Here is a 13,826-nt window from a genome sequence, read left to right as displayed (position 1 = left end):
GCATTCATTGGCATCCCATGCAAGGTGTTCTCTGGAGATAGAAAGGATTAGGAATTGCTGAATTATACTCAGACAGGAGTCTACATTGCAGGACTTCTCAGAGCCTTCACTCTGGTACCCTGCACTAGCTGCTCCAGGACGGGACAGTGTTTCCCAATGTAAGCCATTAGAGAACACACTTCTTTTTAATGGAGTTCCATGAAGAATTGGTATTCTAAAGAACATGCTTTGAGAAGTGCTGCTGGAGAGCTGTGGGTTCTGGCTCGCAGGGTTGCCTCTATGGAAGGTGGCTCCTGGCCTGGAGGGACCGAGCTGTCGTCTTGCATCAGTCACCCACACCAGGCCTTATCGTCTGTATCTGGGAAATGAGGTGGTCAGACTAAATGATCATTAAGGCCAGTCTTACCTCTCATATGCTGTGTTTCTAGCATTGTTTTCTTTTTATTCTTAAAAAACAATGTTACTTGGCTGTGGGAGAAATACACTGTTATTTCTAGTAGAGCCGAGGGCATGAAGTCCTCAGATCAACTTCTGGTGTTGGTGGGAGGCTGAGAAAAATTCCAGGTCCGGGGGCACTGGCACTCGGTGACTTTCCTCTTTGAGTGGTGCGGATGACCTCACTCGAAACTTCATGCTTGACTGTCCAGGACAGCAGAGCTGCCGGGCAGGTCCCCGCCCCCCTGTCCCAGCTGCCTCTCTCCCCCAGGTTTGAGGCGATCCACCATGAGCTGAACAAGGCCACAGCCCAGAACAAGGACCTGCAGTGGGAGATGGAGCTGCTGCAGTCGGAGATGACCGAGCTGAGGACCATGCAGGCAAAAATGGCCAAAGAGTCAGAGAAGTACAAGGAGGAGCGGGACGCGGTGTACAGCGAGTACAAGCTCATCATGAGTGAGCGTGACCAGGTCATCTCCGAGCTGGACAAGCTGCAGACCGAGGTGGAGCTGGCCGAGTCCAAGCTCAAGAGCAGCACGTCTGAGAAGAAGGCCGCCAGCGAGGAGATGGAGGCGCTGCGGCAGGTGAGCAGTGGGCAGCTGGCCTCCCAGCCTCTGAGAAAGCGACGCGAGAGTGGGGCTGGGGTGGCCACCGTGTCCTGCACTGGTGGCCTCTTCCTGAGTCAGAGCAAAGGGCTTCTCCTGTTAGGCCTGCAGGCTGGCTGGGTTATGGGATTCCACCTGGGAGGCTGCTGAACTCACACCTGGGGCCCAGCTCCAGCCTGGGCTGCAGGGCATGCAAAGGGATGTCCGGCTGTGGTCCGGGCCTTGGAGCTTACAGTGGTGCAAGTAAGTCAGGTGATACACACAGACGTGTGTGCTCTGTGCACAGACACTCTCACACCCCAGCTGGTGGTCGAGGGCGCGTAGGTCAGCCTGGTGTTGGCGGTCACTGCATGTCTCAAAGACTTGCCCCTTGGTAAGATCCCAAGGCCAAGTACCCAAAGCCATTGATACCTTTGGCCTTCTGAATCCAGAATAGACCCCTCAGATTTCTTTCCTTTTCCCCTTTCCTGGCCCCCAAACATCTGAGGAGTCTGCTCCTTAAAGATCTGAAGTCCTGCTGGGGAGAAGCTGTGCTAGGCTGAGCCCAAGGGGCTTTAGGCCTTGCTCCCTGGGGGAAATGCCTCCAGTGTCAGGGGCTGGGCTAGAGTAGCACCAGAATCGGGCCACTGAGCTGGACTCCTGGGTGATCAGCAAGGGCTCTCTCCATCTTTCCTGCCTGAGCCACCTTGACCTCGTTGCTGACACGGTTTCCCCGTAAGTCCAGGTGAGCCCTGCTGGGGCTCGTGTGAGCTCGTGGATTCGCTGTTGGAGGTTCCCTTCCCGTTCTGTTGTGTGGCTTCGCTTAGAACTGCTGAACTGATCACAGCTGACTTTTTCCCACTGAAAGAGTCCTCTGCTCCTGCCCCTCCATTCTCCTGCTCTGCAGGTCAGGATGTAGCCTTCGAGACTGGTCTGTGAGGAGCAAAAAGCAAGGTGTTAATGGTCAGACAGGTAGGTGGAGGCAGCGTGCGTTACATTGTTGTGGCAGGGCTGGCACCCGAGGGGTGGCCGGGACTCTGAGTCTCTCTGCAGATAGGGATGCAGAGATATCCTGGCGGTGCAGGGGGCCGTGGGCATGCAAGGTGCAAGGGCTCGTCCTGGGGGAGCCGCACTCCTCAGTCACGGGTCCTCTGGCCTCTCTGGGCCTCAGTTTCCTCTACAAAATGTACATGAGAGCAGTGCCTCACAGGGTAGTTGTTTACTTTATCATTAAGATCATCACGCCCATCATCCTGATCCTACTGCCCTGTTAGGACCTGCGTGAACCCTAGGAAGTTGTTTTTATAGGCAAAAGTGGGCCATTAAGAGCGATTTCATATGACGGGAGTGAGACTTCTCCAGACCTCGAAGGCGAAAGCCTCATGAAAAGGACTACCTGCTTTGATGAAACCTTTGTAAGGGCATGATGAGAGAGGTTTTAATAAGCAAAGGTCATGGACTAGAACTTGGTCATTGTCCTAGAGAAACCATCCCCTCATTTTCACATTGCTGGTATCTGAATTATTGGGGAAAATGTCGCTACTAAATAAGAAAAACAAAACGGTGAAGAAGCAAACTTTGAGTCAGTCGCTAAAGGGAACCGTCCAGGAGAACGTGTGACCCGCGGAGAGGGGGTCGGACCGCAGCGCCCTGGTTCCGGGGTTGACTGGCTTCCCTCAATCGGTCGTCCCCGCTCCCCTGCCCCAGCACTCGGCGTCCTGGCTCCCGGGCCTTCGCAGGGGGCATTGGCTGGGTGTCAAGCGTGCCTGTCAGCCGAGGCAGGAATCTCTTCTAGGCACTGTTCCGAGTCAGCAGGCTGGAGAGGAGAAGCCCCGCTCCCACCCGGCGCCTTCCAGAGCTGGAACCCTCGGCTCCTGCGGCCGAGTTTGGCCGCTCAGACAGAGCACACCTGCCGGAGGAGGCCGGTCGTGGCCTTGGCCTCCGGCCCTGAGGTGTGGTGGGAGCGCCTTCCCTCCCAGGCCCGGCCGGTGCTGGGGTCCGTGGAGGCCGGCCTGGGGCCCGCTGCCTCCCTGATCGCAGGACTCTGCTCACTGCGCTCAGCGGCGGAGGTGGTGCCCTTTCTTCCCACAGACTCTGTTCTCTGCCCCCTCCCCTCCCCTGTGGCCCCCTCTCTCTCCCCTCTCACTGCCCTCTTCTCTGGAGTGCGCTGTGGCGAAGAGGGCTTCGGGGGCCCGTCTGCGTCCTGGCCCAGCCCGGCTGTGCCCTCTCCCTGCGTCCCCCCCTGAACGGGCACGTCTACAGGAGCTCCGTCGCGGGCCACCGTCACGGCCCCTGGGCACAGGAACTGCCCGGCCGGCTGGTCTCCACTGCTGGGGAGCCGGGGCCCGCCAGGTGACAAGAGCCCGAGCTCCCGTCCGCCCGTAGGAAGGCCAGTGTGCTCGCTCAGGGGGGGCTCCCCCTGTCCTTGCCTTCCTGCCGCCCCTGAGGCAGCTGTGGCTCTGATGTCCTGTGCGGTCGGTGGCGCTGAGCTCGGACCCGAGGGCCAGAGTGGAGCCGTGTGAGGGAGGAGGTGCTGTCGGGGCGAAGGACGGCCTTCTGAGAGCTCGGAGGCTATGAGCCGCCCCCCAGGTGGGAGCCACGGGTCAGGTCGCTCAGGAGCACCTTCCTCTCCCAGCACCCCCGCGTGCCTCCGTGGGGTCTGGCTTGTGGGCTTTGTGCCTGGGCCGAGTGAGTGACTCGGGAAAACCAGTCCCTCTTGTCCCGAGCCTGTGGCCCCAGGTCACCCAGGGCCAGAAGGAGGTCTCGGGTGGTGCCCTTGCAGGTGAAGACCGGCGGCTGGGAGAAAGCACAGTGTAGAGGGCCTGGGGGGCCTGGCGCTTCCTGGGCCCCGAGCATCCTCGTCAGTGTTAGCACGGGATCACACCGAGGGTCCTTTCAGATACCTCACCGTTCTTCTCCCCTGTGGGTACAATGAGGTCTCGTACTTCTCGTGTTCCTCATATGGAAGCAGTGTTCCGAGAGTGAATTCATTTTGGAGACCTAACCGCGGGGGGAGAGGGTAGGAGCTGCCCAGTGGTCAGTGCTGGCCTGTCGTGTCTCCCCTCCGGTCCTCATCCGGAGATGGTCGTCCAGGGCAAAGTGGAAAGGCCTTGCAGTGAAACCACATGTACTACAGTGTTTTGTTTTGTTTTTAAAGATTTTACTTATTTATTCATGAGAGAGAGAGAGAGACAGACAGGCAGAGGGAGAAGCAGGCTACACGCAGGGAGCCCGATGTGGGACTCAGTCCTGGGACCCCAGGGTCACACCCTGAGCCAAAGGCAGATGCTCAACCCCTGAGCCACCCAGGCGTCCCCAGTAACACAGTTCAAATGTAAAACTATATTAATATACTATAAAACATCAAGTAAAATGTAACTTTAAATAAATGCTATCATTAAACCTATTCCTTATTATAATAAGTCCTTGATGCGTTTAACAGTAGTAATTGGTCTTTAAAAAATAGCAAAGTAAACAGATCCTCCCCACGACATGAAAGTGGGAAAAAATCAAAACGGAAATTATTGGAATTGATCTCGGAAAATGTGAGGTGTGAGCCAAGGTGTACTTTCTGTGCAGACTTTAGTCTTGACTCTGTACTTGAGAGATGAGCGGGGCCTGTGAGCTGACCCTGTGTGTTTTCCTCTGTCTCATCCTCCTGTCTTGGCTGAACCTTTTTTTTTTTTTTTGCTGAACCTTTGAGGTCTTTTCGAACGCGTCTTAGCCGAGGTAGCGTGTCCAGCTCCGCGTGGACGGCAAGCTGTGGTTCAGCAGAGGCCTGTTTGTCTTCCTCGCCCCTGCTGCTCAGAGGTGGGGATTCCTGGCGCAGATGCAGCGCCACCTGCCCCTCTCGTGTCCTGTCTGTGCTTTGTTTCTGAAAGCCTTCGAGCTGCATCGGGAATTCCTCCTGCGGTAGACACTCACTCTGTCATTTCCCCCCGTGTCGTCTAAGGATTATTGGGGTACAGAGGGAGCTTTTTCTACAAGTGCTTCCAAGACTTTGATTCAAAATGGTAGCAGAGCATGTAATGCTTTGGGGAGGTGTCAAGGTGCAACTGGTTCAGATTTCAGCTTTTTTAAACAAACTGAGACACACAGGACTTCTCCAGCGAAAACACTGGGGTATTTTCGGATTTAAAAATAACTCTGGGTCACCTGGGTGGCTCAGTTGGGTAGTCGTCTGCCTCCGGCTCAGGTCATAGTCCCAGGGTCCTGCGATCGAGCCCCACTTGGGGCTCCCTGCTCAGTGAGGCGTCTGCTCCTCCCTCTCCCTCCACCCCTCCCCTCCACTGTGCTCTCTCTCACGCTCTCTCTCTCTCAAATAAATAAATAAAATCTTAAAACTATAACTCCATATGCCAGAGCACAAAAATGAGTATTGCCGACACAGGGGGTTGGGAATCATCATGATTGACGTTTGCACCTTTCACTGCATTCAGGGTTGCCTCGTTATGTTTTGATGGGAGAGCTCTGTAGAGAGACAAGGTGGGTTGTCAAAGGTAGGAGCCATGCAGTGGCAGGGAGGAGCCTGGAACAAGCCCTCCGGGGGAGGCAGGCCACCTGGGCCACTGAGATGGAGGCTGAGGAGGGGCTGGGTTCTGGTCCAGGCTCTGTGGGCCACGGTCGCTAGGTTTCTTGAGTGTGGCTGTGGGACATGTAGTCACGGGGAGGGGCGGGGCGTGGTGCAGGTGCAGCAGGGGTGTGTTGGGATGGGCTCAGGCTAGGATCCTGTGTTTCCTTCCATCCAGCTCCTGAGGGTTCAGCCCCTGCACCAGCTAGAGGGCACTTCTGGGCCAGGAAGCTCAGTAACCACCCCTCTGCTCACCCCTTGACCCCAGCAGATCAAAGACACGGTGACAATGGATGCCGGGAGAGCCAACAAGGAGGCTGAACTCCTTCGAAAGCAGTGCAAGGCTCTGTGCCAAGAGCTGAAGGAAGCCCTCCAGGAGGCGGATGTGGCCAAGTGCCGGCGGGACTGGGCCTTCCAGGAGCGGGACAAGATCGTGGCAGAGCGGGATAGCATCCGGTACAGGGAACCCCTGGCCTGGAGCGGGCTCCAGTCTCCCCATGACGCATTGGGTCTTTGGGGAGGGTCAGAATCACTTGCCACGTGTTCAGGTGAGGTGAGAGTGGCCTCTGTTCCTCTCTTCTCACCTGGGGTGATGGCCCAGCCTTGCTTCATAGCGTTCGAAGTGTCCATTATGTCTCTGCTTCCCATTTTATTTCAACCTATGTGTCTGCGTGTGCACCGTGTCTGGATGAGACCCTCCCCCTGCCATGGGGAGGCACAAAGACGTTTTTTTTTTCTTAGGGGGACCTCTGATGAAACAGACATGTCAAAAATGTGTTCTTTCAGTTGGTATTCTCTGGGCACCTACTGTGTGCCAAAATCTTAGGTCCCTCGGACAAGGAGACCCTGGGAGAGAAACAGCCTCCAAGTCTCCCGGGCAGGGGTGCCCAGCACTGTGGGGACCACAGGCAGCTTTGTCAGACAGGGCAGCAGGGGAGGGCCATGATATGGTGAATCCCAGGGCCACAGTCAGAGCTATGATGGGGGCATGCAGGGCACGGGGGCACAGCTGGGGCAGGCGTGGACTTGGGAGTCACAGGAGAGGCAACTGATGGGGGTTCCTGATGGCAGGCAGTGAGGGCCTCAAAAGGGACACCCTGCAGGGTAGCCTTGATTCTTGGCTGGGGTAGAGCCATGAGGGGCTGTGGTGGTGCTTGTGGTGACTTGGTCATTGAGAGTTTCAGAAAGATCCCTTGTGGTGGTCGGGAGGAGAGACTGCTCCCTACCAAGGCTAGTCAGGAGGTGAGGGTTCAGGGTGGAGGGTATTGGGGGCCATGCAGACATGGGGACCAGTCCTTAGGGGCCGTCCAGTGGTAGGGTACAGTTCTGGAGGTGGCCCAGAGCACACGCTCCCCTGCTGCCAGGTCAGCTGTCCCTACTTTCTCTGTGAATGACTGACGTGGTCCTTCGGTGGGGAGTTGTCAGGCCCGCACTTTGCACCTGCCCAGAGCTCAGGGCTGCAGAGATGCATGAGGCATAGTTTCTATACAAGTAGGGGGGCTCAGTCTAGTTGTGGGGTCAGGGACAGCTCTAAAAGGCCTGCATGTGGGTAGATAGGAAGCATGTGATAGGTGCTGGGATACAGAGGCCTGCCAGGCGGGCTGGGGCTGGGGGTGAGGCATTCACCGAGGCACACTGAGGGCGAAGCTGTGGGGTGAGCACTGGACGTTCAGAACCCGTTGCCCAGTAACTGTGGAGATGTCTTGTTTCCTGGCCCTTGGTGTCTTCTTTGACCCTCGATGGGGTTGGCCCGGATGGCCTCACCTCTGGACTCCCAAGCACTCCTTCAGTGCATTTGGAGGCCAGGCAGGCACCAGGGTGTTTGGGGGCCAGGGCCGCAGTCCACTGCAGGCCGTGAGTCCTCTGCCCTTCTCCCCTCACGGTGACCTTGGCCTCCGTCTTCCCCACCAGGACGCTCTGTGACAACCTGAGGCGGGAGCGGGACCGGGCGGTGAGCGAGCTGGCCGAAGCTCTGCGCAGCCTGGACGACACTCGCAAGCAGAAGAATGATGTCAGCCGTGAGCTCAAGGAGCTCAAGTACGCCGGGGGGGTGGGGGGGCACCTGCCCACCGTGAGCTTGCGTCTGGGGGTGTGGTGGGCCCTCTCCTGCCAGGGCAAGGCTGCTGCGTGCCACCTGGCTGTCTGTCCCTTCACCCCGCTTCACTCCATCCGTCCGTAGAATGGATGTGAATGCTGTATCCATGCTGAGAGTTCATTAGAAATTCTTAGACCGTCACAGAAGACGAGGGCCCTTTGGTGAGCATGTGGAGGTGGGCAGGTACCGTGTGCAAAGGCACGCAGGAAGGAAGGTCTCTGTTCATAGGCAATCCATTTGGAGACAGGGCAAGTGGGTACTCTCTGTCCGTCCGTCCATCCATCCATCCATCCATCCCCTCTCTACCTCATTCATTCACCAACTCTGCAAGCATGTATTGAGTGGCTGCTCTGGATGGGCTGGGCCTGTGGGAGGTGCTGGGGAAGCCACTAAACTGTGGACCAGGTCTCTGCCGGTGGGGCTCCCAGCACACAGGAGGAGACAGGCCACAGGCAGGCCCTCCAGCGACAGCTCTGTGAACAAAGCCCTGACATGGTGACGCAGTGTTTGGAAAGCCGTCACCACGTGGCAGTTTGTTCTGCCTGTGGGCTTCAGATGCCTGCTCGGAAGAGACTGCCTGGGGTGTCAGCCTCCCCCTCAGTACGGCACTGCACCCAGGATTGTGACTTGAGACGTGGTGTCCCTAAGCAGTGGCCTTAAACTACAAAGATCAGAGTTAACCAGAGAGATTGGCGGAAGCCCGAAGCTGTCCCTGCAGGTAGCAGCGGACTCTCCTGAGAAGCAGTGGCTCTCAGTGCAGATGGTGGTGAGGGTGGGGAGGAGAGGGCGTGCAGGTGCGAGCCTTGCAAGCCGGAGCAGCACCTTTCAGCCAGAGTGACAGCCTCCCGTCCCTCCCCCATCAGTAACTCTAACATGAGCCACCCAGCTTCAGTTACTCGATAAAAACACGGAATCTCTCGGGCTCAAGTGCTCTAAAGAAAATCTTGGGCTAAGAGGCAAGTGACACACTCTCTCCAGGGACCCACCTTGGGTCTAGCAAGTGATGGAACCAAATTAGGGTAAAGTCTGGCCCCTGGGGGCTTGAGCTCCGAAGGAAGTTTTACATTTTAATGGAACTGGAATTGCCTGGAACTTCTAAGAAAGTTGAATTCCATTAGTTTGTTCAGCACGTCTGAATCTGCACCTCCTCTTTGTTAATGCTCTCTAGCCAGTGCTGGGGCGGAGGCCGAGTTACTGCCCAGAAGGCCCCGGTCTGCAGAGGCGGCACACCTGCCCCGGGGGGTTCTGAGAGATGAGCCAGTGCAGCAGCGTCAAACACGGAGCTCGGGCAGCCCCCGTGGCTGGTGGCTCAGCGGTTTAGCGCCGCCTGCAGCCCGGGGTGTGATCCTGGAGACCCGGGATTGAGTCCCACATCGGGCTCCCTGCATGGGGCCTGCTTCTCCTTCCGCCTGTGTCTCTGCCTCTCTCTCTCTCTCTGTGTCTCTTGTGAATAAATAAATAAAATCTTAAAAAACAAAACAAAACAAAACACAGAGCTCCAGGCTGCACAGGGCTGGTGGGAGCCATGTCCCAGGAAGGAGGCTCTGGGGGCTCTGCCCTGAGGCTAAGTAGCGTTCTGGAGCTGGCCCGTGAGAGCACAGCCCAGATGGAAGCGTGGACCTGTGAGCATGTCCACTTGAGCAGGAACCAGGAAGAGGTCATGAGTGTGCCCGGAGCCCAGAGGGTAGCGTTGATGAGATGGAAAGGTCATCGGGGCATGGGTTTTAGGACCAGAGGTGTCAGGTGTAAGTTGCTAGGTGTTGGTACCAGGTTTCTGGATATTTTTTCAATCTCCTGACTGGATCTTTCTGGGAGCTTAAATTTTTTAATCAAGTCCCATTTATTGATTCTTAATTGTTAATTTTTAATGGATTGTATGGTTACTAAGAACCCTTAACCTTAATGCTACATCTCAAAGATATTTTCCCTTGAAACATGTTACAGCTTTACCTTTACCATTCCAATCTGTGATATGTTTTGAGCTGATTTCTATGTAAGTCCTGGTGTCTTCAGATTTTTGCCGGGCGTGCTGGTACTCCAGCATCGCTGGTTGAATGCTCTCCTTTGTCTACTGAAGTACTTTGGTCCCTCTTGTACTTTGTGGGGTATTTCTGGATTCTTCATTCTGTCCCAGTGATCTCTATGTCTGTCTTCCTGGCAATTCCATACAGTCGTGATTTCTGTAGCTATAGGAAACATCTTAAAATCAAGCAGAGTCATTCCTCCCACTTAATTTTTCACTTTCTTTCTTCCTTTTTTTTTTTTTTTAAAGAATTTATTTATTCATGAGAGACACAGAGAGTCAGGGACATAGGCAGAGAGAGAAGCAAGCTCCATGCAGGGAGCCCGATGTGGGACTTGATCCCAGGACCCCAAGGTAGTGATTGGCAGATGCTCAACCGCTGAGCCATCCAGGCGTCCTAGTTTTTCACTTTCAAAATTGTTCTAGCTCTTCTAATTCCTTGCCTTTCTTTCCCTACTCATTTTTGAATAGTCTTGTCCATATCCACAAAAAGTCTTGCTGGCATTTCCTGAGGAATTGCATTAAGCCTCTGGATAAATTTGGGAAGACTTGGGTCTTTTTTTTGAAAACCTCTATATCCAAGAAGCTCTGGCATGCTGCTCCAGATTTACTGGGAAGCTGGCATGAAGTATGAGAGCACAAGGAGCCCCATTGAGCCTTCGTGGTGACCTTCAGAGCTGGGACTGGGGCGAGCTGCTTCCCCTCCCAGGGGACCGTCGCCATGGCCCTCTCTGTTCCTAGGGAGCAGATGGAATCCCAGTTGGAAAAGGAGGCCCGGTTCCGGCAGCTGATGGCCCACAGCTCCCACGACTCGGCCATCGACACAGATTCCATGGAGTGGGAAACAGAAGTTGTGGAGTTTGAAAGGGAGACGGTGAGCTGCCTCCATGCCTTTTCTTGCCTGCTCTGCTGACTCTGGGCAGGGGTGGGAGATGGTGGCCCCCTTGTGGGGTTCCCCAGGGTCATGGCTGTCAGTGTTGAAGCTTCAGCTTCCCTTCCTGCCGGAGCACACGCATCCTTTCGCTGTGGTTGTCCAAGCTGGCTCATGGCAGGTTGGTCCCTGTGGCCTCTCCAGCGGCAGATGCTGGCACCACGCGTGGAGGGTGGAGGGCAGAGCAGAGCCCTGCTGCAGGGACGTGTGTCTGCAGTGGCTGGAAGGGGCAGATGGCAGCTGCCCCCGGGCTTCGTCCTGGGGACTGAGCGCCCCGTCCGACCTGGTGAAGGGCCAGTCCTCACGGTGGCCAGTGGCCTGAGCTTTAAGAGTGGGATATTTCTAATCACTGCTTTGTAAAGTGTGTGGCTGCTGTTCTTTTGACAGGAGGATATTGACTTGAAAGCACTTGGGTTCGATATGGCGGAAGGTGTGAATGAGCCTTGTTTGCCTGGGGACTGTGGGATATTTGTCACTAAAGTGGACAAAGGAAGCATTGCTGATGGCCGCTTACGGTAAGGGTTGAGGAGGCCCAGGCTCTGGAGGGAGGGGGCCCCTCTGACCCTTTGTGAGGGACCCAGAGAGCCAGGCGGCAGTTAACTGAGCACACCCTGCGGTCTGAGGGAGGGACTGGCAGTCTCAGGCCTGCAGGCTCCGCTCCTAACATCCTTCTGGAAGGAGACTGATTCACGAGAGCCTGTGAGTCTGATCTTTGCACAGGCCCCCGGTACCACGCTTCACCTCTCTAGGTAGGAGAGGGCTCAGGCGGTATGTGCCCGAGCATGGGGTGTTGTGACATCGCGTGTTTGTTCCGTGAAAGAGTAATGATAATAAAGTACTATTTGCTAAGTACTGGTTTAAGCACTGTGTATAATCATTTCATTAATCTTTAAAATCCTATGAGGTACTGTAGTGCTAATTGCCTCATTTTACAGGTGAGGACACTGAGGTCCAGAGGAGGTAGGGCACACAGCTAGTATGTGGTAAAGCCAGAATTTGCACGCAGGCAGTCTGGTTGTAGCCATTTGACCCTTCCCAAAGAGGCCACCTGTCTGACCTTGTATGTGGGGCACCCGCTTTCTGGCACTTGCTTCCCCCAAACTGTAGCGATGGGGCCTGCCCCCCTGGCCCCAAGGCCTGTGTGGGCACTGACCTGGCTGTGCTGCTCCTCAGGGTCAATGACTGGCTGCTGAGAATCAACGATGTGGACCTCATCAACAAGGACAAGAAGCAGGCCATCAAAGCCCTCCTCAATGGGGAGGGGGCCATCAACATGGTTGTGCGGCGGAGGAAGTCTCTGGGCGGGAAGGTGATCACACCACTGCACATCAACCTGAGTGGACAGAAAGGTAGTGGGCCCGCAGACGCAGGTGGGGCGCCTCCCACAGCAGGGCACCCCTTCCTTGTGCAGAGGGGATATGTGCGTTTTCAGGTGTGTTGCTTCAGAGGCATCGATGCTGCTTAAATGTAGCATGGGTGCCTCCCTGGCAGGGGGCCCCCTGGGGCCTGGGTCTTGCTGGTCTCCAAGTGTTTGATTCCCTGGAGCAGACATGACTGAGCCCCGGGGTGGTCCACCAACCTGGCCTGGATGCTGGGACTGACAGGTTGCAGTTGGCTAACGTGCCCCTCATGAGTTCGTCTTACAGAGATGAGGTGGGACAACCAGAGGGCCATGCGACCGGGGCAGGTATTAACTGGACACTGCCTGTGTCTGCCCTCTGTGGTTTTCACAGACAGCGGCATCAGTCTGGAGAATGGAGTGTATGCTGCCGCTGTGGTGCCTGGAAGCCCGGCTGCCAAAGAGGGGTCCCTCGCCGTGGGAGACAGGATTGTGGCGGTAAGCCTCAGGCCTGGGGCTGTCTGCCCCATGTGGACGGTTAGAGGACGTCGGGGCGGTGGAACACAAAGTAGTGATTGGAGTTTCTATGTTTGCCTCGTTCTCTAATGTGAACAAACATTTTTTTTTCTGACAGTGTATTTCTAATTTATAGTAGAAAATAGGAAATATGAAGGAAATAAGAATCCCTCTTATTGCGACCACCTACAGATAAAAGGTTATCATGAGCAATTTGAAATGTATTTCTTTTTCTTTTTTTTTAATTTATTTATGATAGTCACACAGAGAGAGAGAGGCAGAGACACAGGCAGAGGGAGAAGCAGAGGGAGAAGCAGGCTCCATGCACTGGGAGCCCGACGTGGGATTTGATCCCGGGTCTCCAGGATCGCGCCCTGGGCCAAAGGCAGGCACCAAACCGCTGCGCCACCCAGGGATCCCGAAATGTATTTCTCTAGAGCCTTTATTCCACATACGAATGTGTATTTACATCAAGGTTTTCTTTATTTTTTTTTTAAGATTTACATGAGAGAGAGAGCACACACACGCATTTGTGAGAGGGTGTGCACATGGGGGGAGGGGCAGGAGAGAGTCTCAAGCAGATTCCTCACTGAGCGTGGAGCCTGACGTGGGGCTCAGTCTCATGACCCATGAAATCACGACCTGAGCTGAAACCAAAAGTCGGATGTTTAACCAGCTAAGCCATAGGCGTCCCTATTTATACCAGTTTTAAAAAGAAGATATCTGTATGTGGTTTTTAATTAATTTTTTGTATGATTTTTAAAAATTTTGTAATTAAACATTAGATCCATTTATTTTTATATTTACTTTTTAATCACCAGAGTAAGACTTACATGCCATAAAATATTCATTCAATATAAAAATATGTAAAGTGGTAATCCCCGCTTTTCCCCTTTAATCCTATCCCTGGAGAAAACAAAGCTCTGCCCCCAGTTGCAAGAAGTGCTTCTAGCCAGACCATGAGTGCTCATACAAATTGACATACACAGATAAAGCTTCCTGGGTTTTGTTTGCTTTTTAAGATATAGATAGTGGTATCAGCCTGCTATTCCACATCATGGTTATCTTTCCAAAGTGAGCCTCATTATGTTTATCAACCTCGTGGTGATCTGTAGTTGAAAGCTTCCCTCCTTGTGCACGTAATACGTTGTCTTCAGTTTCCGCCATTGCAGATAGTCTTGCCATAAACTTCATGTGTCCCTTTTGGGGACACCCAATGGCATCCCTGGTGACCAAGCCCCCAAAATGCTGTGAGATTACTGAGTCTAAATTAGTATTTCTAACTGACTCATTAAAGTTGAAGTCACACCCTTTCCCCCAGCACACACACAAA

The 13,826-nt window shown here is 54.6% G+C and overlaps 1 protein-coding gene across 6 annotated transcripts in view; it reads left to right on the top strand.

The window, feature by feature from the left end:
- The window catches only part of DLG5 (discs large MAGUK scaffold protein 5), a 119,174-nt gene that overhangs the window by 74,247 nt on the left and 31,101 nt on the right, over positions 1-13,826 (top strand). For 4 of the 6 annotated variants that reach the window (XM_049109069.1, XM_025435478.3, XM_025435474.3 and 1 more), the window contains 7 exons: positions 707-1,019; positions 5,858-6,045; positions 7,501-7,626; positions 10,449-10,581; positions 11,026-11,153; positions 11,812-11,987; positions 12,372-12,475. In XM_049109069.1, the coding sequence (XP_048965026.1) occupies positions 707-1,019; positions 5,858-6,045; positions 7,501-7,626; positions 10,449-10,581; positions 11,026-11,153; positions 11,812-11,987; positions 12,372-12,475 (1,168 nt within the window). The remainder of the gene's footprint in view (positions 1-706; positions 1,020-5,857; positions 6,046-7,500; positions 7,627-10,448; positions 10,582-11,025; positions 11,154-11,811; positions 11,988-12,371; positions 12,476-13,826) is intronic. The other 2 variants (XM_025435477.3, XM_025435475.3) reach the window with 1 other exon arrangement.

Source organism: Canis lupus, chromosome 4 (genome assembly GCF_003254725.2).
Source record: "Canis lupus dingo isolate Sandy chromosome 4, ASM325472v2, whole genome shotgun sequence".
Classification (NCBI taxonomy): domain Eukaryota; kingdom Metazoa; phylum Chordata; class Mammalia; order Carnivora; family Canidae; genus Canis; species Canis lupus.
This window is presented reverse-complemented; position numbering and strand designations above follow the sequence as displayed.